This window comes from Apodemus sylvaticus, chromosome 17 (genome assembly GCF_947179515.1).
Source record: "Apodemus sylvaticus chromosome 17, mApoSyl1.1, whole genome shotgun sequence".
Classification (NCBI taxonomy): Eukaryota; Metazoa; Chordata; class Mammalia; order Rodentia; family Muridae; genus Apodemus; species Apodemus sylvaticus.
Window position 1 is genome coordinate 32,769,146 of NC_067488.1, and position 26,924 is coordinate 32,796,069.

At 44.7% G+C, this 26,924-nt stretch overlaps 1 protein-coding gene across 5 annotated transcripts in view; it reads right to left on the reverse strand.

Annotated features, from left to right (window-relative positions):
* Positions 1-26,924, reverse strand: part of Asap1 (ArfGAP with SH3 domain, ankyrin repeat and PH domain 1) — a 295,049-nt gene that overhangs the window by 41,837 nt on the left and 226,288 nt on the right. For all 5 annotated transcript variants that reach the window (XM_052161438.1, XM_052161439.1, XM_052161436.1 and 2 more), the window contains 6 exons: positions 24,522-24,622; positions 21,331-21,400; positions 9,700-9,787; positions 7,664-7,712; positions 2,312-2,475; positions 1,430-1,563 (listed from right to left, as the gene is read on the reverse strand). In XM_052161438.1, the coding sequence (XP_052017398.1) occupies positions 1,430-1,563; positions 2,312-2,475; positions 7,664-7,712; positions 9,700-9,787; positions 21,331-21,400; positions 24,522-24,622 (606 nt within the window). The remainder of the gene's footprint in view (positions 1-1,429; positions 1,564-2,311; positions 2,476-7,663; positions 7,713-9,699; positions 9,788-21,330; positions 21,401-24,521; positions 24,623-26,924) is intronic.

Sequence of the window (26,924 nt, forward strand, 5' to 3'; positions counted from 1 at the left end):
ACTGTCTGCAGCTATGATGTGATGGTCGCTTGACCAGAACAGGACCTGATTTCCCCCTCCACACACACAGACAGACAGACCTCCACGTGGGAGCCTAAACTCATGAACCATAGCTTTTCAAACACCAGTATACATTCTTTTTATATTGAATTATGTTACTTTAGGTGGGCAGAAAAGAAAGTAGGATTGTCGTCTTCTTGGGTACAGATTAGGTGCTGTGGGTGCAGCAGAGCATTATCCACAAAACATTTTACTTCTGGACTCAGGATTGTTAAATCTTTGTGTCTTTCAGAAGGGCCTTTTGTCATCTGTGTTACTTCGCATGTTCATGCAAACAGGCCTCTAGATTAAAAAGTCTTGGGTTTATTGCACTGTGAGTGTTTAATATTTGGACTTTCTCACTTCCGGCATTGAGACTCAGATTTCAGGTTCGTAAGTAACGGATCTGCCATGATACCATTTTTGTACGGAAGGAGAACAAGCTCTAGCGCTCTTTATGACTGAGCCTTTTCTCTGTAACCCAAAGTGAAACGGAAAGCGCAAGTTTATACTTCCTAAGTGAATGGCTCATACAACACAAGACACTGTCACCAGTGGCTGCTCCAGGGGCTGGAGCTGCGGCTGAGTGACTGCCTTCCTGGCCTGTTTGGTGCACCTGTGCAGACAAAGCTGCCGATCAACGCTGGTTCATTCACATCCTCCAGAGATACTTTCATCTGAACTCAGTTTCACTTAAACAAGTTCCATTCTTACAGCAAAGTCTCTCACAGCGCACTAGGGCTAAATTTATCCAAGACAAGGACCCATGGCCAGAGACATTATGGGAAGCCACCTGGGCCTTTCACTACTGTTTACAGTATATCATGAACTCTGCAAAGGTTTCAAATCTGATGGAAAGGCAGAAAGAAAAACACATTTAAGTATTCATATCTTTCATGTTTTTCAAATCATCAAGCAGTTTCTTCCCTTAGTAACTATGTAAGTTAAGCTAAGGCTAACTGGTTTTGCGATACTAGCTAACAAGTCAGATCTGCTTTTACAAATATCCAGGCAGCAAAGGTTAAATTGGGAAAAGCTTTTCAGTCATTAGTTTTAACAATATAAACCACTTGGTAACTTGCACACATGCTTTAATTACCATTGTAGTGAACTGTATGAAACCTAATTCCTAACGGACAAAGCAGCTTGGAAGAAGCCCTTTCTACAGAGATGAGATAGTTCCACTCTTGTTCACTCTGCTTCCTTAAACAGGAAACAGAAATAAGCAGGAATCACTATAGACTATAAAGCTCAAAGTCTATGTGCTCAGGCAAATCCATTTAGTTTTATAATTATTTTTAACCATAAAAAATTAAACATATCTCTCAAGATTAATACATTAAATACTGAGACAATAAACCTTTCTTCTAAAGCGCAGGGCAGGACTTACCAAGAGTTCGGAAGTTCCTAATTTGTCTAGTTCCAAAGACTGAATTCGAGAAATATGAACCCCCATTTCCCTATGGATTCCGGAACATTCTATACAGGTCAAAATACCCAAGTTGGTTGAAAGCCACGTGGGTTCTGTGGAAAAGATTTGATGAAACAAGACATGTCATTCATATTGTCAGCTACAGAGGAGACTCACCCAGTGTCAACCTTGGTAAGAATCAGTTCCAGGCAAGGGTTGATGGAGGAATCTGGGGCTTTATGCAGGGGCTCTCAGATCCCTTCAACACTTAGCTACAGTCTCAGGCCTTGTGCTAGGCAGGATTCCCTTCTTGCCCCAGTCCCAGACAGGGCTGAAGACCTGAGAAGCACTGAATCCTACAACCATTGTGTACATTCAGAATACGAGTGGCTCTAACTCATCGTTCTGGTTCAATCTTCAGAAGCACCAGGTGTGCATTTCAAGCTTAAGCAAATCACTTTTCTCCCTATCTGTAAGAGGAAGATGTTGGTACTTTACGGATACATGCACTGCGAGGTCAGCAGCAGAGAAAGCAAAACACCTGAACTGAATTAGCACTGTTCAGGCTGGGCACGGCAGACCTACACTTACTTCAGGAGCACCACGTCCTGTCCTCATCCCCTTAGTGATCATGGTGCACACTCAGGGAAGAAGCACTCTGCATCAGGTGACTCTCTCGGTAGGACAGGTAGGGAAAACAGAGTAGGGAAGAGCAGCCCATTGAGGGCAATCGTCAAGCTCAGAAGAACTCATGCTGTGTGTGTTTAAGTCGGCTCTCAAACTCTAGGGAACTCAAGCACCACCCCACTGATGGCTACACAGAGAAGAGGCTTGACAGGCCAGCGTGCACAGGACGAGTACCTGACGAGCCACAGTCGCAGCAGATGTCATTCCCAGGGAGCCGCTGCACGTCCTCGATGATGGCTTTGGTCAGATCCTCCAGGCTATTTTCCCCTGTGCTCTGTTCACCACGGAAGGCCATGGTCAGGGCCTCTTCTTTGCTATTTGTCAGTACTGATATCCACCTGTGGTCAAGATACCAGAGGTAGATAGCCTTCCTAAGGGCATGGCCACCACTGTCTTCCTCCATTGGAAACCTACCTTCAAGAGGAACTTTCAAAATCCCTCGCCTCTCTCAAGTGATCCCCCCCAGAATTGGCAATAAAGGGAGGAAAAATGAAAAGGTAAATTGGAAGAGATGGTTAGAGTTGTTTGAGCACATATGAAGTCATGGGTTCATTCATTAGACCATAAAAAATTAAAAGCAAATAAAATGGAAATAAAATAATGAGAAGCAACAAGTGAGAGATGGCTGAGTAGGTGACACACAGAGAGATGGCTGGAGTGGATGACAGACGGTAACTGATACCCTGTGTGAATATACAGGTGCTTCCATTCCTGTGTGGGCGGAATGAGGGGGATGCTTGAGCCAAGAGGATTCGTATAAGGTACGAGCACACAATGACAGGGAGCAGGGAGAGGTGGATGTGTTCAACAGAAGGAAGGCATCTGCTTCCTGCCGGGACATTTAACAGTGAACACTCGGGGTATATTAATAGCAGTCATAAAGTTTATGCTTGCTAAGGGGGAGTATACCTGGGCATGACACATAAAATGCAGTGTGTTAAATACAAGAACCCTCTACAAGCTCACATTTGAGGACTTGCTTCTAGATGGTGCTGCTGGTGTGATCCTTCCCTTTCTCTCCCCCCTGATCTGTAGATGTAACCAGTTCCCACTGCCACAGACAGATCCTTGTTGGTCATCATGCCTTTTCTGCTATAACCGACTCTTCCTCTGATCCAGGAAATGAAGTCTCTACATAGTTTCTGTTGAGTATTTTGTCAGTAATGGTGAAAGTAATATCACAGCAGTGGGTATGATTATACTGAGACACAGCACGCACTGAACAAATCCTCTCTTTCCAAGCTATATATAAAACCTGAAAGTCCAACAACCATAAAATATTCCGATTCAAATGTCTTTTTTTATGACACATATATTTATTTTCTTGGTGTGTTTTTAATGTGTGTGGTCATGCATGTCACAGCACATGTATCAAGGAAGTCAGAGGACAAGGTGTACCTTCCAGAATGCAGGTCCTAGAACACTAACACAGGCTGTCAGGCCTGGTGGCAGGCACCTTGGCCACTGAACCATCTAGCTCTCTCCGTCTGAGAATTCTGTTTGATGACATAGGTGAAACATTCACACTTTATCTTGTGAAACAGAGGTGAAAAATGTTTTAAGTAATATCAAATTTAAATATATGTATCAGTTTTGCATTTATGTTTTTTTTTTGAAAAAAATTAAAAAGGAATTTTAACCAAAATGTGCTTGCCTTTTGAGTGATTTTTTTCCCCTTTATAGAAAAAAAAAATCACAGGAGGGGTACATGTAATTTCCCAAAGCTAAAATCAGCTTGAATCATTTTCATTAACGAGAGAAAAATCCCCAAATTTACTTTTCAAAAACAAAACAGAAAAGCAAACCAAGCCATGGCCAAATCATTGCTTTTTTACATGGAGCATAGACAGCTACTGTTTGCTCCTTTAATACACAGAGGTCTGGGCTGAGCCTGCTGTCTGAATGAAATACAGGGTGGCAGAATATGAAGCAAAGCACTACCCAGAAGACCTATGTAGTTAAATGCAGCAGCAAGAGATTAAGACAAACCAGGGGGCTGGGTGATGTGCTTGAAAGGCACAGACGTGACTCTAGGTGGCGCTCACCCTCAGTTTATTTTGAGAAAGAACCCCAGCATTTTGGAACACTTGGGAAGCAGGTCTAGGTGTTCTATTTACTGTTGTTACTTAGACTCAAGTTAGAAATGAGAAAGATCACATTTTTTTTTTAAGGGTATGTGAGTATACTGGCCCTGTCTTGAGACACACCAGAAGAGGCCACTGGATCCTGTTGAATTCATGATCTCTAGAAGACCATCCCTAGAGATTGCTTTTTCAAAAAACGTTTGCAATTTATTTTAAGCCGTGTGTGAATGTGTATATATGTGCGTGCAGGTGCCCTAAGTCAGAGACATCAGAGCCCATGAACATGGAGTTATAGGTGGTTTTGAGGCACTAATGTGCTGGGAATTGCACTGTTGTCTTCTGGACGAGCAGGATGGACTCTCAACCCCGAGTCTTTTCTCTGGCACAACTCACGAAACTTGTTTCAGCAAGGTCAATGACAGCACTTCATCAGGATCCTCCCTAGATCTCAGTGGGTGTAAGAGGCCAATGGGGCACTTTATCAGGATCCTCCCTAGATCTCAGTGGGTGTAAGAGGCCAATGGGGCACTTTATCAGGACCCTCACTAGATCTCAGTGGGTGTAGGGGGCCAATGGGGCATTCATCAGGACTCTCACTAGATCTCAGTGGGTGTAAGAGGCCAATGGGGCACTTTATCAGGATCCTCCCTAGATCTCAGTGGGTGTAGGGGGCCAATGGGGCACTTTAACAGGACTCTCACTAGATCTCAGTGGGTGTAGGCTCAGTTTTGCTTTCTGTCACTGTGTCAGGCACTTTGACACTTGGACACCTAATGTGTACCAGGACCTCTTAGGTACTTGATTCACCTAGTTTTAAAAACAGAATCCTCCAAGAGCCTCTACTTTGGGGCTTAAAACACCATAAGGCTGGATATCAGAAAATTTCTGTGACTTACCCTAGGTCTTGAGTTGGACTGGCTTACACTAACACAATCTATATTTTCAGAGCACCTGCCATTATGCCAGGGGCTCGAGGCTCTGCCATAGGCTCATGATTTGAAAAAAAGTTTATCATGATAAGCAGGGAATGTATATCCAATGACAATTAATTCATTCTCAAAAGAAATTAATTCAAATCTCAAAGAACAGAACAGAATAGTTACATTTCAAAAGGGCTAAGACTACAGTGACCTTAAATGCATATCTATTTGATTTTGAGACAAGGTTTCATGTGCCCCAGGCTGGTCTCAAACTCACTGGGTAGCCAAGGATGACTCAGAACTTCTGATCCCCCTGCCCCCATCTCCTAAGTGCTGAGATTACAGGCATGCACCAGTAGACCTGGCTTATACCATGCTGGGGAGTTGAACACAGGGCTTTGTGAATGCTAGGTAAGCACCTTACAAAATGAGTTGTAATCCCATTCCACTGCAAGGTTTCTTTTTTAACTTTTAAACTCTTTTAATTTAACAGGTAGACCAAAAAATGAAAGAGGATACAAGCTACAAAACTCATTTTGAGTTTCTAAGATAAAAACCAACTGCTATGTGTCAGTATGGTTCTATGTTCTACTTCCACTCTCGAAGTTTTGTGAGATATATAATCCCTAACCACTCAGATGTCTCTGCATGAGAAACTGAGGCCAGATCATCTGTTTGAAGAAACAGAGCCACTGAGACTAGATTCAGGTCTCCAGACTTCAAATGTGCAACTGCTGATACCTGCCCCTTCCTTGGTGAGGAGAAATCTTGCTTTCATTCACAGGACAGTTTTACATGGGAAAGGAAAGCCAGTGCTGCTATGTAAAGCCGGAGGTAATAGAGGAAATAAAGTTCCTCGTCTCTACCAGAGTCCACGGAGAGTCAAAGCACGATAACCTCAGGAGAGACTGGTGGGAGTCTTTTACTTTGGATGCCACACTCCACAGGCAGAAAACCTGCACCTCCCAGCCCTGCATGGACCATTTGTGTGTCCTAAGATATGGAAGGCTTCTGCTTGAGACAGAGGAGAATGAGATCAAGTGGGTTCCTTCCTGGCTTCACCCAGATTTCTCATTGCACGTGCTCCCCCCCCCCCCTTAGTGCTTTGAGGACCAGGGAAGAGAGAAATTAGGAAAATCAAAGTGGTATTTCAAGGTAGTTGAAATGCAAAGTAGTTTTCCTAAGACTGTGACTTGCACACTAAATCTCTGTGTGCTCTCTCAGGGTGAGTATTAACAAAACAGAAGGTACACTTAGGATAACGTGATGTCAATAAGAATTAGGCCTCTCTAAATCTGGAGTGGGGAGGGGATAGTTTTCCTGGCATCTTCATTTCTTGTTCCCAGTTACTCGAGTCACCCAGCTCAAGGGTGTGATATCAAGCAATAGGTTTCCTCCACTGGGAAGGCAGAGAACACTTTCCTAGCTTCCTTAGCTCAGGCCAGGGTTACCTTTCGGTAGAAAGCCGTCGCTGGGCAGTTCCCTAAGAATCCAAGTTTGGGTGGCCCAGCACATGGGTCTCTTCTTGGTCGGTCCCTGAGCTGAGAGCCAACGCCATGCCCTCTGTCTCTGTCTGGTTCTCACTGCTTCCTGTGACTCCTGGCAGCTGGCTGGCCTCCCTTAGCTCCTCTCCTCTCTCTCCCACCTCTACTTACTTGTGCTCCATTTCTTGGTCTCTTTCAGAGTCCCTGTCAGAGCCTGAGATCAGGGAGAGTACAGTACTCAGAGAAACAGGAGTGGGAGGAGAAGTGCGGGAGGCAAATGGGTGTGAACAGTGTTCTGGGGCTTCATGGAGGTAAGGAAGGAATTACTGATGGGCACTGAATTTTGGTAGTTCATAAAACTTGGTTTAAATTACTTGTGAAAAAAATAAAAATGTAATACTTCAAAAATGACTGAATTGACCGCCTTTTTATCAATGGAAACAACTGAGAATACAATAACCTACTGTTTGAACTTTAGGCCAGCGGAGGGAGAAAGGAAGGAAACTGACTTCAGGCTGCAGTCCCTGTGGTATGTGAGACCCAACCTAGCTCTTCCCACTGCACGTGGTTCCCTCTGACTGCACTATGCGTGTCCAGCAAGAGGACACAGCCAGTGCCTCCCTTAGAGCCAGCCTCTGCTTCTCTCAAGAACAGCTAAGCATCTAGGCAGCACCTGTGAACATCCCAAGTGACTTAAAATTGTAACTAAACACCAACCAAGCAAGACACCTCAATACAAGGTCGCACAATCATAAAGTAAGCAAGGCTCAGGGATTGTTCTCAGAGCTTAGGGTCTCTAAATGGCTGTGCATGGATATAGACCAGACAAACAGCTGTGGGAAGAAGCTACAGGCAGAGACAAGGGGGCAACAATCCTCGTAGTACTGATGCTAGGGCTGAGTATCTCAGGCAGTCAGGGCAGATGGAGAGAAGGGTCAGGTGTGAAGGCCCAGAGACAGGAAAGAAGTGACAAGCCACCAGGGTAGTTAATAATGCTTTAATTTCAAACCACTGCACGGTCATTTTGAAAGTACTTACGCTACATAATCCTGCTCGTCTTCTGCCTGAAAGTGGTATGTTCGATTATCTAAAACACAAAATACACCATCTCAGGAAGGAGAAGATCTGCAAGCATGAAGAACAGTTTTAAAGTCTCTGCAAAAACACAAACTTGCATTTTTTTCTCCATTATGTATCAGCAGCGTGACAATTCACTTTACTAATATTATTCTCCTTAAGTACAAAGGAATAAAATAAAGGATTTCAAGTATCATGCAGACAGTAGGCATTTTCATTTGTTTGCTTGAGACAGTTTTACTACGTATAATATAATCTGGTCTTGAACTTAGCCTCACTTCGGCTGGACTGCAGGCATGAACCATCCATCACACCTGGATGATATGCCTCTTTGAAAGACAATTGAGGAAAAAACCAGGTCCTATCTGACCCAGGAGTTTCAGTGGCAAATAGGCACAAGTCAGTGACATTGATACAGTGGACAGGCTGTTCATGAAGGAAGTTCACGTAAAAACCCAGGACTGTACAAGTGCTTCAACATATTTAGCTGGCACGACACAGAACATGTGACTGCTCCAGACAGGCACTCCCACATGGCACCCTCTGGGACACAGTGCACTTTAGAGAACATAGATTGTAGTACCCACCTTACTGCTGGCTGAGCTAGCCCAACTCACCCAGCATTTTCTTCTGTAAAATGGGAAACTGATGATCTTTTCAAAGAATTAGCAATATGGCACAAAATGCATCTGGCAGATTTAGACATTCAATATAAATAATGCCTATTAATAGCCAAATCATAAGTAATGCCATCAAGTATGAGTGATCATGGACATTGCAGGGACTCTGAATCATACAGAGGTGCTGGGGATGGAAAGTTCTCTCCACAGAGCTATACATCCTTACAGCAATAAGGTGGGTACTGATGTCTCACTGTCCTGTAGCAGTTTAGAAGGAATCCCCCAGCTGCAGTGAGTTAGTAAGTGCAGGCCAAAAAAACAGCACTTCCCTCCTCCTGCTGGACACAGAGAACATGGGACACAGGGAGAGAGCTGATGGTTGCTCTTACTTCCTCACCAAGGAGAAAAGCAAAGTGCCACACAGTGTCAAAGTTGAGGAATTCAACAAAGTTCAAAACAACCAACACAAGGGGGTTGACTGTTCCTTGAAGAGCCCGATTTTGCAAGGATGTAATGGACAAATCAGACATGTTGCAACTGTGGTGTACTTGTATTCCTGCATTTACACCAATGCTTCTTAATCAACAGGTGCAAGCTGGGATCTCTAAAACTTCAAAACATCCGGGTTTCAAAACCAAACTTTATTTTTACAGTAAGTGACATGGTGACATAACTAAAGAACACGTCTGAGGGGATATTAGTTCACTGCACAAGCCTAGAGTCTTACTCTTCCCTGAGTCAGGGTCTACTATGTAGTTCTGGCTGGCTTGGAATTGGCAGGTTCACCTTTAACTCATGAGATCTGCTTACCCTTGCCAAAAAGTATGCAACAGACCCATCTGTCTGTTCACATCCTAAAGACATCCCATGGGACCCAGCTGAGTGAGCCGGAGATGGTGCAAGCCCACAGATCCAGCAATACGAGAAGCTGGGGGGGGGGGGCGCACGCAAGGTTGCTTGAGTTCAAGGTTCAAGTAAGAGACAAAGTAAGAGTCTGCCTCAAACAAGGAAGCAAGCAAACAAAAGATTTCCAGGAGTCTCCCTAAACAAGTTGGGGTTAAATTTGAGGAGCCCCACTGAAAACTTTTGGTGCTTAACTACCCCAGACCTGTAGATGTCAAAACCACAGTGACCAATTGGTTTTAAAAACAGGACTCACTGGGCTGGAGAGATGGCACAGTGGTTAAGAGCACTGATTGCTCTTCCAAAGGTCCTGAGGTCAAATCCCAGCAACCACATGGTGGCTCACTACAATCTCTAATGAGATCTGATGACCTCTTCTAGGGTGTCTGAAGATAGCTACAGTGTACTTACATATGATAAATAAAAAATTCTTAAAAAAAAACAAAAACAAAAACAAAAAAACCCAGGACTCACGTGATATCAGGTCAAAAGACTTCTTGTCCTCAGCATTTGGCTTCACCTGGCAGGTGAGGAGGTTTAACTTAGCGGGCTGCCTGTTGGACTGTAAGAGGGAAACAGGTTACATATGCAGCACCCCCACTCAGTGCCTCAGTGCAGTGCACACATTCAGAATGACATGACATCAGCAGGGAAGAAAACACATCCAAGTTCACTGCAACGAAACCTCAGACCTTTAGTTTCTACTCTCACATCCAAGCTAGAAGGTAGTCTTGACAGACCCCATTAGAGTTTGGACTTCAGTAAAGGGGAAAAATGGTTGTCCCACTCAATGTTTCATAACTGAACACAGGCATGCCGGAGGTCAACCAGAATGGAACCCAGAACGGTTGGACATCTTCAGGCATGTAATTGGTACTTCCAAGCCGGCGTCTTACTATGAAAGCCAATGACTTGAATTTTCACTCATTAATACAGGATGACCCCTGAAATAGTTATGTCAATGCTGACATTCTAGGCATTTATGAGTACTGATTGCAATATAAAAATTACTTAGCCTCAAAGTATAAGGATAATTACCACTGCCCAGGTATTGTGTAATGAGCCCTAATATCTGACGGGAGCAAATGCATGGTAGCAGTTATATGACTTACTAATCAATACTCAGTCTCACATCCAAAAGAGACCCTACAAACATCTAGAAAGTAACTTAGGGTATGCTGGCCCTCCTGCCTGCACTTGCCTAGCTCCTATGCCTCTTACAGATATAACTAAAGAAAGAATTGCCAAGAGTCTGAGCTCAGCTGTTTCAGCTCGAGAAATCTGTGGAACTTTCTGGTCAGACCTGCATGCCTACTTCATGTGACATTCTTGACCTCAAAAAAGACCCAACTGGCACTCAGGAACATCATTTTTTAAGGACATGGAGGGGACAGAGAGGATGCACAGAGAGGATGCATGGAGATCTAAGCATCAGGGATGGTGCTGAGCGGGAAGTTTTGACACAGACTCCATCTCCCCTCAGCAGTGGGGAGAAACAAACTGTTCCCCGTGTGTGCTCAGCCTTGTGAAAGACTGCAGACATCAGACACAGGACGACGCCCTCAGCCCAAAACTAGCTGCTCACAGCACGGAGGACAGGGGGCAGAGGCAAAGGCACAGGGGTTCACAGTCACCACATCCACCTCTGAGTCACAACTGGAGACAGTTCTGAGAGTTACAGCTAGGAGGAAGTGGTGGTTTCCCTGCTGCAGGGCATCAGCTGAACCCAGACTGGGACGGGAGGCAGGAGGTGTGAGCCTGTGAGTGTTTCTTACACAGATCTGAGTTGCCGACTGCCTACAAACTGGGCCCCATCTGTTGTGGATCCCCCATCTCATTTTTCTGGAGGTTGGCAGTGTTGCCCATTTCCTCTAAGAATGATTGTGGCACATGACAGCCTGGGAAGACTGGAAAGGAAGGAAGGGATGCTGTCTAAGGTTGAGCCTTTGAATATTATGTTCTGTTTGGAATTTGGATTTAAGGAAGGTTGTACAATGCTTAGGGGAATCAAGAGATGATTAAAGGGGTGGGAAAAGGAAACTTTTAAGATGGGATAAAGGCATCAATCACAGTTCAGAGGAAAAAGAGTGGGCGTGACCACACACTGTCTGAAAGCACATACATAAATGTTGTCATTGGGAAGGCTGAGCAGCTGTTTTCCATATGTTAAAAAAAATGTACTCAAACCATGTAAGATTTGGGTCAGACATGGAAGAACTTCCCAAGCTTAAATTGATTAGGTATAATAAGAGGTTTCAGGATTTCTTTTAAAAAAAACTTTTAAACCAATGATTAGGATTCTTCAGTGGAGATATCTGGTTTTGAAAGTTTAAGAAACATTCAACAGTACTCACATTAAACATGGCAGAAAGCTAACACAATAATTTCTTCATCTCAAATATGGTATTCCTAGGTGCTTCTTAACACTAGAAACACCCAGCAATAGATACAAACTCTTCAGGAACCAGTGAATTCAGTGTGAGGCGCATACAGGCAAGTCAGCCAGCAGCACTCTTCTCACTGCTAAGTACTCACTGCTTCAGGGTCTGCTGGGCAGCGTTCTGAGGGCTTCCCAGTTCACTCCGTTTGCAATAACACTTGTGTGTTCATCCTGCAGGACGGTAGGGGCCACCTCAACACGACCCTCAAGTGACCGGGGCACATCTTGCCTATACCACACAGATTTTGCCCCAGGCTGAATTGTAGTAGGTGTAGCAAACACAGCAGCTAATATCCCAATGCTGAGCAGAGGGGCATCAGAAGAAGGCCTAGGAAAGGCCTGGGGATGTTCTACTCAAGTCTGTAGAGCATTAGCAGAAGCACTGAAATTAGTAATAATGGTAATTCTGTTTAACTTACAAAATTTCGAAACCACTCTTGACATTTAGACTAAATTATAGGTATGCTGATGAAAGACAACAATCTTTCCACAGATTAAAATTAGAGCAAAACTAAACAACTTGGCCCGGCTGCATCGAGGTGGGACAGTTCAGGAAGTAAAGTATGTTTATACTGCCCCCCTGAACCCCGACTCCTCCACGTCTTTCTTTCTGGTGTCTGGAGGCCACGGTTCCTAAGCCGGCCTTCCTCTCACACATGCTGCTCTCTGAGGCTCGCATCACTCTTCCGTCTCCTGTCTTCCTTTCAAACCATGGTGTGCTGTGTGCTTACTCAACTATGTCATGTATATAGCAAGCACTCCAATATCAAAGTATTCCAGGAAGCTCACAAATACTTCTTGTACACTCTAAGAAATGCTTCCTTTACTGGATGACTCGAGGGAGAGAGATGTTAACTACATCCCAGTGTGCTCAGTGAGGCCGTGGCTGAGAGGATCAGAGCCCCCAATCTTCCTCTACACTACTGTGCAGGCCAGCGCAGAAAGGCAGAAACAGTGGCAGAACTCGGGGAGCAGCTGCGGATCTCATTCTCACCCAAATTCCTAATTTAGCGTGATGAAAAAAGACATTTTAGAATGTGAAATAGTTTCTCATTCATTTGATGGTTACTAAAGCCTCTTCATGTCGTTAAGTGCTTATGAAAAGTACCGCCGTCACCAGTTCGACTATATGAGAGCACGCCTGCCGTTCAGGAGTACTAGGTCTGAGTGTTGGGGAGGGTACCAGGGACTCAGACTAAGTGAGCCAAATCTTGTAGTGAAGATCCTAGCAAGGCAGACTGTGAACAAGCCAGATGGGTCAAAGGAGGGTAGAGAGCAGCAGGTGCAAAAAGAGCCCTGGTAGGAAGGGGGACAGGCGACCTGACTCCCGCTGAACAGAAAAGCAGAAAGGACTGGGGTGAAGGCAGCCCTGCTCTGGGGCCCTAGCACTCTGCTGAAGGAAGATCAGCAGGGCAGCGGCCATGCAGAACTTCACCCATTGACTGGTGGAGGCTGGCAGTGACACAGATGACCAAGAATGCTCATCTAAGTTACAGGCATGCTGAGGCTGGAGACTCCAGATACAGCTAACATTCAAAACCAGGCTGCCCAACGAGGCTCTGGATGATGTCCATGAAGGAGGCCCTGGATGTTGAGTGGGGCGTGGGGGCGTGATCCTAAGGGCTCTCTCAGGAGGGACTTCATTCAGGAGCGCCTGCTCTGGTCCCAGCTGCACACCTGTCAGAACTGAAGATATGACAGCTCGCTGCTCCTAAATGCCCAGACCTGAAAATAATATAAACTCAGAGGAGACACCGAGACACTGCATAGGAGGAACTGCACCTGGTTTATCCCAATTCTATACCCTCTGCTATTACTTTGATTTCAACAGGATTTCTCTGAGGAGCAGGATTTTTATTTTTCAACAAGCTTTGGTTCAACTTATATAGACTGCTCTTAAAATTTGCTTTTCAGTTGACACTGTACTCATGTACATTCATGTTTCTGATATGAGAAACGCTTTACCTAGGACCTCTGGGTACATTCTATGAAACAGAGGGGGCAAGGCTGCCTCTGCCTGCCATGCCACTCGGCTAGAGGAAGGTCAATCTGCATGCAGGCCAGCGCTGTCAACTCCCTCAGAAAACAAACAAGCCCGACTCATTGGTCTCTCGGCAGGTCAGTGTGCGTCACGGTGCTGTTTGTGACGGCGCTGCAGAGTTACTGGCACAGGCCTACTTCTCTGTCAGTAGAACACAGCTGCTGGAACTGTGTTCAGAATGGAAATTGCAACTCCAATCATTCCACTCTGCGTCACAAACAAGGCGAAGAAATCATTAATTACTTTGGAAACAAGCCTGACCCTACCCAGGCCGAGGTAAAAAATGAAATAGACCTCTTTGTACTTCCTAAGCCGGTGCGTGGAAACAGAGATGCTCAGACCTTTAGTCCCTTCAGAAGGCCCATTCAGTATTAGTTGCCTAGTGTCTCTAGAGGAACGTGAGTACTCGACACGTGCTCAATAACTGCAGTAAGCCCCTGGCAAGAAATAAGGCCATGCCAAACACCCGCCTGGGAGAGGGAACTACCAACACAATTCCAGTACAGGGGAATGATTGGCTTTTGAAGGGTATTTTGGGCTGGGGACAAGAACAAAATTTTCCTTATGGTCCCTTAAATTGCAGGTACTTTAGTCGAATGTAATTCTTGCCACGACTCCATGAACTGGGTGTGCAGGAGGAAACACAGGCATAAGCTGGTGGTCAGCTAACTCGGCACACTGTGCTTCTAAGAAGAACGGTACACCATGCTACGGAGGAGGTCAGAACACTAAAGCAGCAAGAGATGCTGGCAGCTGGCCTGCTGATGCGTCTGCACCCTCCACGTCTCCTTTCATACTTTTTCACACAGACTATCCAGGTACTGTGCTAACTAATATATAACTGGTTGTTCATGTGTAATAAAGCAGATGCTGCTCCCTGCAATTGTCGCCATAGTGGTTCTTCTCTGAGTCCTTTGCCAACCCGCAGGCATTGTGGTGTTGTTGGGTGATGCCCTGGTCATGACAGCATAGCTCTGGCCCTGAACCCACTCCATAGGCAAGGCCACTAGGGCTCAGGAAGATGTATCATGAAGAGAGCATCGGATCCCGTGACAGATGGCTGTGAGCCACCATGTGGTTGCTGGGAATTGAACTCAGGACCTCTGGAAGAACATTCAGTGCTTTTTACCACTGAGACAGCTCCAGCCCCCACAGTTGGCATTTTCAGTGTGCTCTTTTGTCTAAAAGAAGAGGGGAGGGGCTGGAGAGCCGACTCAGCAGTTAAGAGCACTTGTTGCTCTTGCAGAGGACCTGGGTTTAGTTCCCAGCTCAACCATCTGTAACCCCAGTTTAAGGAGATCCAAAACCCGTTTTTGTTCTCCATGGGTTCCAGACACAAGTGGTACACATGCACACACACAGGCAAAAACTTATAAACATAAAATAAGTCAGTTCTAAAGACAGAGAAGCCATGTCGAAGTGTAGCATGGTGTAAGGTACTGCCTTGTGCTGGAGGAAGGAGACCTGGAACCTGTTCAAGTGGACAAGAAATCAATAGAAATAGAAAATGAAAGTACTACGGGTTCAAGAAAATGCAGTAGACAGTCACTTTAATGGCCGTCTCTTTTTGTTATGCAGGAGCTGTAAACAGTGACAATGTTCCAAGAATCTTGCTTTAAAAATGCAAACTATCTGTATACCAGCTTCTTAAAGGTCCTTCAACATGGTGTCTAGCTGGGGATTGTGGACTGAGCTCTCTGTTGAAACAGCTGCTCACTTAGCTGTAGCACAATGTGCTCAGCTCTGCTATGAGAAGGCAGCTGCCCCTTCTTTTTCTATCACCGTATCCACAGCACCTTTCCTAGATTTACTCTGAACTCCAGGAGTGCACTGCATACAGTACCTACCCCAGTGCTGGGCTCAGAAAAAAAAATCAACAAAACACTTTAATGAGGAAGTTATGTACCTGAAAAGCAAAGTTTGCAAAAGATTAAATAACTCATCCAAGTTTCATAGCTCGTTCAGGGTTTAGCCCAAGTTTCACAGGTAGCAGCCCAAGTTTGTCCTCCTGGAATTTACAGTGCTGTTTTCTGATTTGTTGGAAGAAAGAAAAACAATTCTCTCCACCCAAGGACAATGTGCACAAGTGGAAGCAGAGGGGAGTCCAGAAGAGGCTGAGATTAACACCTTGCTTCTGTGCCTGGCAGACAGAAGTGCTGCCAACTGCCACCAGGGAGAAATTTAAATTCTAAGGGCAAAAAACCATGCCTCGAAGTGACTTTGTAAAGTATGCCTAGAAGTAAAGGGAGAGCAAGACAGAGGATTCTGATAAACTGTCAATACCACGGACGCAGCATCACATCAGGAAGATAAAGTACTGACAACTGCAGTTGACAGTTACCGAGCAGAGTTGACAGTTACCGAGCAGAGTTTGGCCCACATCCCGTCCTAATTGCTCATGATCAATGAACTCACAAAATCTTTACAACCATCTATGAATCAGGCTCTATTAATGACTCCAATTTATACAAACAGTCATCTCTAGTGTCAGAGAGGATTCTCTCAGTAGGTCCAGCTCCATGGTTGTGGACGGTGCAGTGCCAGCTCAGCTTGCTGAGATGGTAATAACCCTGAGCTAAGGAACGCCTCCTGCCGTCCAGCACTGCAGCCGGGCGTGTTGTAGGAGAGGATGGCGAAGAAGCTCAACCTCAGCAGAGGCTCAAGCTCATCAGGTTGCAGCTGGATTCACAGGGGTGCATTCTTGTTATTACCCAGACTGTGGGGGTCTCCTGCATGTGTTCCTCTCCACCAAGCTATACTCTTACTATCCCTCAGTTGCAAACAAGGCCTCCCAGCAGTGGACACACAAAACACCTTCAGTGGCTCAGCCCGTGAGTTTGGCAGGAGTCCTGACCTTTTGGTGCAGAGCCCAAACCTTCCTGGTAGACTCCTGGGTGATATTAAGGCAACTTTAAGGCTGTCTACAGATAAAGATGACTATCAACTTAATAGCTGTTTCAGTGCTAATCATAAGGGAATCTGAAGGCACTTAAAAGCATAAAATATTATGCAGGCAATCTTCAGATTCAAGCAGACCTCGCTAAAGCCCCTCCACCCGCCCCTCTTCCTAGAAGATCTCAGAGTACTCCCCACCTTGACACTTCGGCAATCCAACGACGAGGAACAGATAAATAGCACAACCGGGAGCTTGACCGTCGCAAACTGCATGGAGCCAGGCGTGGAGTACAGCCTGAGTCTTAGCCACAAGATAGAGTTCAATTTAAAAACGTCCATTAAGACACACATATGATCCCAGCTCTTACAAGTGTGAGTCAGCATTGTGTACCTGAGGTCAGCACGGGCTATACAACAAGGCCTTCCCACCAAGGAAAACACATGCATTCACTGAGAGCACTGACTACATTCACTGAGCCACGCACAGTGCTAGCTGCTGGCACTCCAAAGACAAACTCGGGTGCCTTCCTGCCTCTCACCGTCTGTCCTGTAAGACTGGAAAATGGCAGCCCCTGTCCTGAGGGGATCTTGAGGGCCAAGTCAGGCTGTACTCAGGTTCCGATTACTCTGTGAACCCACATGTGAGTAGGTGCATTGTCTGTGTCCCTCACCTCGGCAGAAACCCTGTCAATTGTTTACCGGGGACACTACCGGTTTTGATTTTCATCCAAACGCTCTGTGACCAATAGTGTGTTTCTGTGGGGGGCAGGACCGTGATGCAGTTGCCAGCAGAAATGTCTGACTAAAGAGAGAACAGTGGGTAACAGTGACAACCTGATGGGAGGGAATCAGAATCAGGGAAGGTCTTGTTTTCTCCTTTACCCAGTTCTATGTCAGTAGACTTCAGTAACGCCATCCAAAGAGGCAGCAGCAATAGCAGTAAGCTGTTAACTTCACACATAAACCGCCCCCCCCCATCTCTTTTCATCCTCATGAGATTTTTTGAGCTCAACACTCTTTTCAAGGTCATAGAGTGAACAGCAAACTGGGATTTACATGCCAATCTGACAGATGCCACTGTCTATTAGCCACCAGTGTAGCCAATGTGTTATTTGTTGTTAATTAGAATACACAGAAAACAATTGGCTTGGCCACAGTAACGTCTTTTGGCAGGAAACAGAAAGAGAAGGGGAGAGAACTGAGTTTTTATCTTTAGCAAATTGTTCAAGGTCAAATAACCAAGGAAACAGTGCAATGATGCCCTCATCACCCATATGGTCTCCTACCACAAAGCCCATCTAAAGCAGCAAAATCGAGCATGGGAAAGCTGTTGTACAGCTTGTCAAATGTCTCCTGGTGATGACAGGAAGAACTCTCCTACAGAAGGTAAAGAGTACATAACATCAGCCCTTCACAAAAAGCCAGAAATACGCACTCTAGTGTACACCTGAGGATTAGGAGCCTGCTCATGTCTGTAACAGATGCCCAGGTCTACACAAGGAGAATGGTGGAAAGAAGACGGAATAAGCAAACAGCCGTAGGACAGTGTTAGCTACAGTCCTTGCTTCTGTGACAAAATACCCGACTCTAGGGAACTTAGGGTAAGAAGGTTTTGCTCTGGCTCCTAAGTTAAGGAGAAGCAGTCCCCGTGACAGGGAGGCATGATAGCGGAATGCAGGGCAGCCAGTACCACTCTAAACGCAGCTATGAGCAGAGAGGTGAGTGCTGGTTCTCCGGCCTTCCTCAGTTCCTTTCTTTCTTTCTTTTTTTTTTTAAGTTCTATTTTTTTTTAATTCGATATATTTATTTACATTTCAAATGATTTCCCCTTTTCTGGCTTCCCACTCCCCGAAAGTCCCATAAGCCCTCTCCCCTCCCCCTGTTCCTCCATTCACCCCTTCCCTGTTCTGGTATTGCTCTATACTACTGCACTGAGCCTTTCCAGAACCAGGGGCTACTTCTGTGTTCTTCTTGGACATCATTTGACATGTGGATTATGTCTTGGGTATTCCAAGTTTCTAGGCTAATATCCACTTATCTGTGAGGGCATACCATGATCGATCTTTTGAGACTGTGTTACCTCACTTAGTATGATGTTCTCCAGCTCCAGTTCCTTCTTTTCAATCACTCCGGGAACTCTATGTGGGTAACCCACACTTAGGGTGGGCATTTCTTTCTTAGTTAAACCTCTCTAGGAATAATACCCATACAGATATAAGGGCAGAGGTGTGTCTTCTAAGTGATTCTAAATTCAGTCACGTTGACAATGAAGTTTAATTATCACAGACAGCCACAATGCAACTACTAACTTGTCCAAGGATTTCAGGTGTCTCATGGGTGGGCTGGTCACAACTGTCATGACTGTTAAATCTAGCAAGGTTGTCTGAAGGGAACCCTCAGGTAAAACACATAATTCTGCAGGGAAAAGGGACAGATGATGTGACTACTTTAATTCTATGAAGAACAGCAATCTTTAAGACACATGATATTCTGAAGGAGTGTGCTAGGAACCTTTAATATGGCAAGGAACAGTGTCCAATGTCGAGACTCAGAAAGACAGTAGGTTCTGCAGAGAGAGCCACGCAGGGCAAGGTGGACTAAAGTCCCATAGGCCTGCATCTGTTTTCCCATTTTGCCAGTTAACAGCCAAGTCATAGATAGCCGTCCTGGTGCTTCCGTTTCTTCATCTACAAAATTAAACTTAGGATGCCATGGGCTATCAGGATGACTGAGTTAAATACATTTTATGGAGGAACATAACTTTTGTTTGTTTGTTTGTTTGTTTTGGATTTGGCTTTTTCGAGACAGGGTTTCTCTATATAGACCTGGCTGTCCTGGAACTCACTCCATAGACCAGGCTGGCCTCGAACTTAGAAATCTGCCTGCCTCTACCTCCCAAGTTCTGGGATTACAGAAGTGTGCCACCACCGCCCGGCTAGGAGCACTACTTCTATTAGTTCTCGTCTGAAATGGACTTGTGATGTAATGCTCACCCACCCTTCATCTATAAACTAGTAATACAATGCCCACCCACCTTCATCTATAAACTAGTAATATAATGGCCACCCTCCTTCATCTATAAACTAGTAATATAGTGCCCACCTACCCTCATCTGTAAACTAGTAATACAATGACCGCCCACCCCTCATCTGTAAAATAGTAATATAATTTGCAACTGACTGTGTACCTTAGCTTGTCAAGAACGTCATTTAACCCAGGAGTATTGAACTTTTTAAACTCAATTTTTTTTTCTCCAAGTAGAGGTCACAAGGTTAAGCTGTACATGAATTTTTAAAATTCTTGATATCCACTCTTTAGTTGATGCACATCAAGACTGTTTCCAGGTTCTGGATATTACTAATACACTGCTATGAACATTGTTGAGCAAGTATCCCTGTGGTATAGTGGGGCATCTTCTGGGCATATGCCCAGGAGTCATATAGCTGGGTCTTGAGATAGAACTACTCCCAGTCTTCTGAGAAATTGCCAAATCGATTTCCAGAGTAATTCTAGAAGTTTGTGAACCCACCAGCAGTGGAGGAGTGCTCCCCTTGCTCTGTAACCTCACCAGCATGTGCTACCACTTGAATTTTTGCTCTTAGCCATTCTGATTGGTATAAGGTGAATTGCATTTCCTTGATGACTAAGGACTCTGAACACTTTTTAGGTGCTTCTCAGGTGCCATGTGAGATTCCTCTACTGAGAATTCTGTCCCGCTCTGCGTCCCATTTTCTAATTGGGTTATTTGTATTGTTGGTGTCTAACTTCTTGAGTTCTTTATATATCCAATCTGGAGGCTGTCGTTTTGTCCTAACAACAGTATATACTTTGTAATTTCCACTCTTATGTGATACAGTCCCCATTATGCCCTTCCTCCTTGAGAATTTAAGTAATTATTAGTGTAAAATGCCAAACTAGAAAGGCCCTGCTGACTAGTACACTCTAACATGACTGAAGAGTTTACATGCTATGTGTTGTTTCCTATCTTTCTTTTTCAAGCAAAGAAAATCCTTTACTATCTTTGTAGTTCACAGGTTTTTCAGGGTAATAACTAATTCTATTTTCCCCAAGTTTTAAGATTATAAAGTCAAGTCCTGCCTGACTTAGGTTGAATGGGCAAACAAAACCAAAACCAAACCAACCAACCAAACTAAAAAAACAAACATCTCCTACCACCCCCAACATTTCAGTCAGGTAGACCACCATGGGACAAGAGAAACCAGTAATTGTGAAGGACCATCCTGACTGATAATGGCCCAAATTGACAAATTACAGTAATCTCATCTGTGCTGGTTAATTTTATGTCAACTTTTAAAAGCTAGAGCTAGGAACTCCAGCTGTGAATACACCTTCATAAGATCAATGGGAGAGGCCCAGTCTGCTGTTGGCGGGGCCTCTCCGAGGCACCACGGTGGTCCTGGTTTCTATAAGAAGTCAGGCTGACTAAGCCACGAGGAATAAATTCCTCCTCTTCACGAGCTCTGCATCGGCTCCTGCCTCCAGGCTCCTGGCCTGCTTGAGTTTCTGCGCTGACTTCCTTTGATGATGACTGTGATGTGAAATGAACAAATCAAACTCTTTTGGTCATGGTGTTTCATCACAGCAATTCTAATCTTATCCGAGACACTGTCAAAGGTTCATGCTGGTTCCGTCAGCTGTTTGCCCTGGAGCTGAGGAGGCCAGAGAAGAACGCGTGAGGACAGGTAAGGAAAGGCTTGGGCTCACTTACGGTTGCATGTGAAATAGTCAGGATCCCATTCTTGACAGCACACTTCCTTCTTTGCCACACTTTCCGGATCCTAGGGAGCAAGTCGAACAGAACTCGATATGGTACATGACTCACTTGTGGTGTGCCATCATGTGGCAGGAGGCAAAACAGTAATTATGAAAAGCCATCCCCAGATAAAACCAGCTTCCTTCCCCGAACCACACAGAGCAGACAGAGTCCCGGATGTTTGCTATTGTGCCAGGTAGGAAGAAGGACAGTCAGACAGGCAGGCATGTGAAGAAAGGCTCACGGCAGAACTGTTATTGACAGTGAAAATGGAAAAGAGAAACAGACTCTAGTAGCAGAGAAATACATTTATTATAGTTCCCACCCGGGAGTCCCCTTCTCTGGCATGGGGATGCAGAACTGCACGAGGGACAGAGCTAATGAGAACTTTTAGCCACATATGTGATCCTTTCCTAAGAAGGCTCTGCTAGTGGAGTGCCTCCATAATTATGAAATAATGGCATGTAAACTTAAGACAGCTAATATGCAAGGGAAGTCAGACACTGCTTCAGAATATGGCGAAAAGAGCTTGGGGTTTACATATTGAATAAGAAGATTCTATATTTGGGGTTTGTATACTTTCCTCTTGGGGGTACTAGAATCCTCTTAATAGATCTTTTTTGATTCTTCTGGGAAATTAAACCACGTTAAGATCATTCACAAGTAGACATGAAACACTTTGAAAAATTTGAGCAAAGAATTAAAAAAAAAAAAAGCCTGTTTTTTAAATAGCTCCTATCAACTCGTCTTCATAAAGGCCCATGTACGGACATAAGACTAGACAGGGGCGGACCCGTTTGCACCTAGCCCTTCACCTCCCAACACACACACACACACACACACACACACACACACACACACACACACACACACACACAGGGGTTGGGGGTGGGGAGTGGGGGGTGGGGTGGAGGGTGAGACAGACAGGTAGACCATAGGAACATGGACATCCTGGACAAGGAAAGAAGCCAGGCCTTCTGTTGCCTTAGAAACAATAGCACCAGGAGGCCACCGAAGGTTCTCTAGGCCTATAACCATATTCTGCAGTGCCTCCTTCCACTTTTTTAAGTCAGTCTTATAAGAATACTGCCACAAATCTAATTAAAAACATCATTTGTGTGTATTTAACTACTAGAAGGAGTGTGCTCCAAAGCATACTGCACAGAGGGAAGGGAAAACCTACACCATCAGATTCCATGTAAACTGAATACACACACACACACACACACACACACACACACACACACAAAATGCTAGTCTCCTCAGGATGGAGTAAGAGCCATCAACTGAAAAACTCCTTTATCACAGCCAAATGATATACTTTCTTGTCCAGGGCCCGGGCTCTGTCTGACTAGAGGGAGCACCTGACAACAACACTTGCAGGAGCATTCCTCACGTGGCCCTTCGTCTCATCTCACCCTCCCAGGAGCCTGTTAAGGCCCCAGGAAGGCACTCCTCGCCTAGCCAATACCACTTGCACCCCTCTCCACCAATAAACTGCTCACTTGGAGAGATCAGTTCCTACGAGGCTCATTCATTTTACTGAAAATTTCATTCATTAACCTTTCTTATTCATATATATTATGGAAACACAATATACATCAAGTTCTCATATTTTCTTACACAGTTAATAAAGCCAAGGAAATTAAAAAAGGCTCTCAGCTTTTTGGCTGAGATGGCTAATGAGGTGCTTCCTGGTCACCAGAGGAAAGAGGAGACTCCCAAGATATTCCCTGCATACGTGGGGGCAAATGCACCTGCCCTTTGTGACACTTCTGGCAGCTCGCCTTGCTCCTGGGAAAGTGACCTCATACCAATAAAGTATCGGTGGGGCTTCAGTCCAAGCCAACACTTGGCTTTCTCCCAGCAAAGCTTTGTGGTTTTGCTCATGTATCTTAACCCTTAGAGACTCCTTATCTGTATCATCAAAGTATCTGAGATTACTCTGATAAAATACACACCAACAATGGCTCTTCTAAGGGCCTTTGAGGCATAAAAATTTAAAGTTATTTAAAAAACTAAAATTGCTCTTTCATATTTCATAACAATTTTTAAGTAACAAGTATTGCAAAATTGGGTTAAAAATTACTAATGCAACATTATGAAAATGAAACTCACACAACATACAAGTGTTTACTCTTAACAAGGGGTCTGTCTTCATGTAGAAGGAGGTCAGTATTTTTTTCTTCCCTAGAAGCCATCAAAAGCAACTCTGGGTTATTAGTACTCATCTCTCATGTATGAATATAAAAATTGGCATGCCCTCTTTGTTTCTAGCTCTAAGATATGATAGCTCTCCTCTGCTCCCTTCCTTCCCAGCTCTCTTTCAGGTACAAATTGAACGCAGGGCCTTGGTCATGCTGCACTGAACTATCTCTTTTATCTGTCTTCATTTCTTGCCAAGGCTGTATGACAGTGAAGGCATATTGCATCTAGCTGTGTACTTTGGATGCTAGAATGTTTGCTGTGTGGGTGAAACGAATGTTTGAAGGGGGAACAGACTGAAAGAAAGAAGGAGGCAGGACAAGCTTGCGGCAGTTTATGTCTTCAATATGTCTTCAGTATGTCCAGAGCAGTCAAAGGCAGTTATGGCCCTTTTTGAAAGACAAACTCAAGATGTCTGATGCTAAGTCAGAGCACCCAGGATGAAGTCTGGGCTCCGTCTCACTGTTGGTGTGGTCCTGGGGTGCGGCCACACGGAGCAGGTGCTCACAGAGTTCACAGGACTCATGGAAAAGACTTCACCCTTGGGCAGAAGCAGTTGAGATGACAAGGGCGTATTATTTTTAGTTAGAAAAGGAAGGGTATGTGATAGATTGGTTGTGACAGAGACAATGTCACAGGTTACCACAAGGTTGGGGTTTGGGCAGCCAGGTGCCATCTCAAGGAGAGAATATGACAATGATGAAGCAGAGCTGATGTCTCCCTTCCTAGCTTTCTAAAAGTGTAAGTCACAAGCAAGAGGTGTCCCCCGATGCAGAATAATCGTTCTTCTAAGGATGGCACGTTAGGGCGACTATTTGAGCAGAACCAGCTCAGAGAGCTTTTAAGTATGTTTTCTCAATAGGAGCCTGGACACAGTCCCAGGGAGAGCGCTGCGTGGACATGCTCGCCCCACAGCGGGTTAGCCGGGGCTGGACACGTACCCATCACTCTTCTTCAGCAGGAAGCCCTTCTTTTCACTGCCGTACTCCTTGTTGCCCTGGAGCTGATGCATGCTGTACCCACCTTGCCGGCTCTGAGAGTCCTGGAAAACAGAAGCACATGCTAGCAAATGCTGGAGACGGCTCTGTCCTGCCACTGAGCCTTTGCCTGCTGGTTGGTGCCTAGGAGAAGTATAGACTTTGGGAGCTGCCGAAGCCTACCTTTTATTTTAGCAGAGGAAGCAGGGCATGCCAGTATTTTGCCTGACTCACAAAGCAAGTCCTAGGCAGAGCCTAGGGTCCAAGTCTACTTTAGTACTGATTTAAACAGAAGAGAAACAGTGCTGTGACTCAGCTCATTTCCACTCACAGCAGAAAGCAACAGGTAGGACTAAATGAGAACAGAAAGCAGGGAGCATGCAAGCTGGTGGTGCGCTTCCCTCGGCTGTACCCTGTACCTGTTCTCCTTTACAAAGTGTGTGCTAGAGTCGGCTAAACAAAGGACATCTTCATTAAAAAGATTTCCGAGCAAGGTACTGGCAATTAGCATACAAATCTTGTAACTAACTGAGCATCTATAATTAAAGTATCTGAATTCTGAGACCTTTTGATTATTGAAATGTTCAAAACAATCCTGGATTTGGGAGCAGTTTATACCTCTTGAGATACTTGGTTGGTAAACTATGTAAACATTCCAGAAAAGGAATAATCTGCCTACGGCACTCTGCAAAACAGACCTATGCCCACACTTTTAGTCTGAAACCAGCATCCTATGACACAAGAAGTCTAGGCTGTGACAAAGCACGCATACCCCAGCAATAAAAACAAGCAAGCCTGGCTTTACTGTGGCACTCCACTGGTACCTAGTCATGGATTCAAAGGACAGGAAGACAAGAGACAATGGCCACACCATGAAAATCCAAGAAGTAAAATACAAATGAAACAAACAGACAAACCAACATAAAGTGGAGCTGCGGCAGGAGAACAAAGGTCTCTAGGCACACAGTAGGACAACACATTCTCACAAAATGTATTAACTTACTCTTCTAGACTTCAATCAGGAAGGGCAAAGCAACACAGAAAAAAAAAGCAGAACATTTGAAAATAGTTAATTGTGTTAAAAATTTCATCAGCAATTACTTAAGCAGTTTGTAAACTATACATAGAAAAGATTATTGTAAAAATATAGCAGAAAACACATCCAATACATTTTAGATAATAAAACAGTAAAATATTTCTTTACCAATCAAGTGTTATATATTTTAGCTCATGTGTAGTGAGGAAATAAACACAAAGTCAATGAAGATGATAAGGCACACATTTCTCAGTAAATGTTAACACCATTTAAAATGTGGGAGTACAGAGAACCAATGCCTCAGTGAAACCAAAATAAACTGAATACTTAGAAATCAGAGCCACATATTGTGATGTCTTCTGTACTTGTTTCCCAATTGAGATGTGTAGGTGTGTGTGTGTGTGTGTGTGTGTGTGTGTGTGTGGCACCCACATATATAGGTGCCCATGTGTGGGAAGGCTAGAGACCACTGTCAGGTGTCCTCCTCAGTTATTCTCTACTGCATTTTTTGGACAGAATCTCTCATTAACCTGGAACCCATCACCAACGGGCTAGCTAGCCAGCAATCTCTAGGGAGTTTCTTGCCTCCGCATGTCCAGAGCTAGGATTACGGACATACTTGTTTATGTAGGAGCTGGGATTCAAACTCGGGTCCTCATGAAAGAAAGGGCAGCATTAGGTCCAGTTTAGGAAGTAACAGAAATTTGATGTTACAGGAGGAAAGCGCTACCTCAGCCTCTGGATATGTATCCATGGTTGTGTCTAGCACACAGGGAAAGCCAGGAGCTTCTCTTGACATTCAAAGTTCTTTTAGGTCCAAGAGTGTGTTCCAGGAGGTAACTGCCAGGACATCATAGCTTTGTAAAGCTTTTCTAACGCTGATGTAAATGCTGTGCTCAAAAACATGCCCCAAGCGTCTCATCTCCTAGGGCCAGGAAAGATTTGAGATTCCAAGTTTAAGACTTTGCAGAAGACACTCGTGCTCTGACCGCTCACTTTCCTTCTCTCCCAGCAGGGTTTGCCCAGCAGTCTGAGCCTCATGAAAGGGGTTGCAAGTGATGTTCTGTCTTCCTTTTTATCTAAAGATAATTTTTATTAACATCTATTTTATCTGTATGACTGTGTTGCCTACATGTATGTCTGTGTACCACGTGCATGCCTGGAGTTTAGTCAGATCCCCTGCAATAGGAGGTTGTGAGCCACCATGTGGGTGTTGGGAACTGAACCTGGGACCTCTGTCAGAAAAGCAAGTTCTCTCAACTGCTGACTCATCTCTCCATCCCTATTAGTCACTTCTTCCTTAATGTAAGGAAGTTTGGTTTCAACAGGCC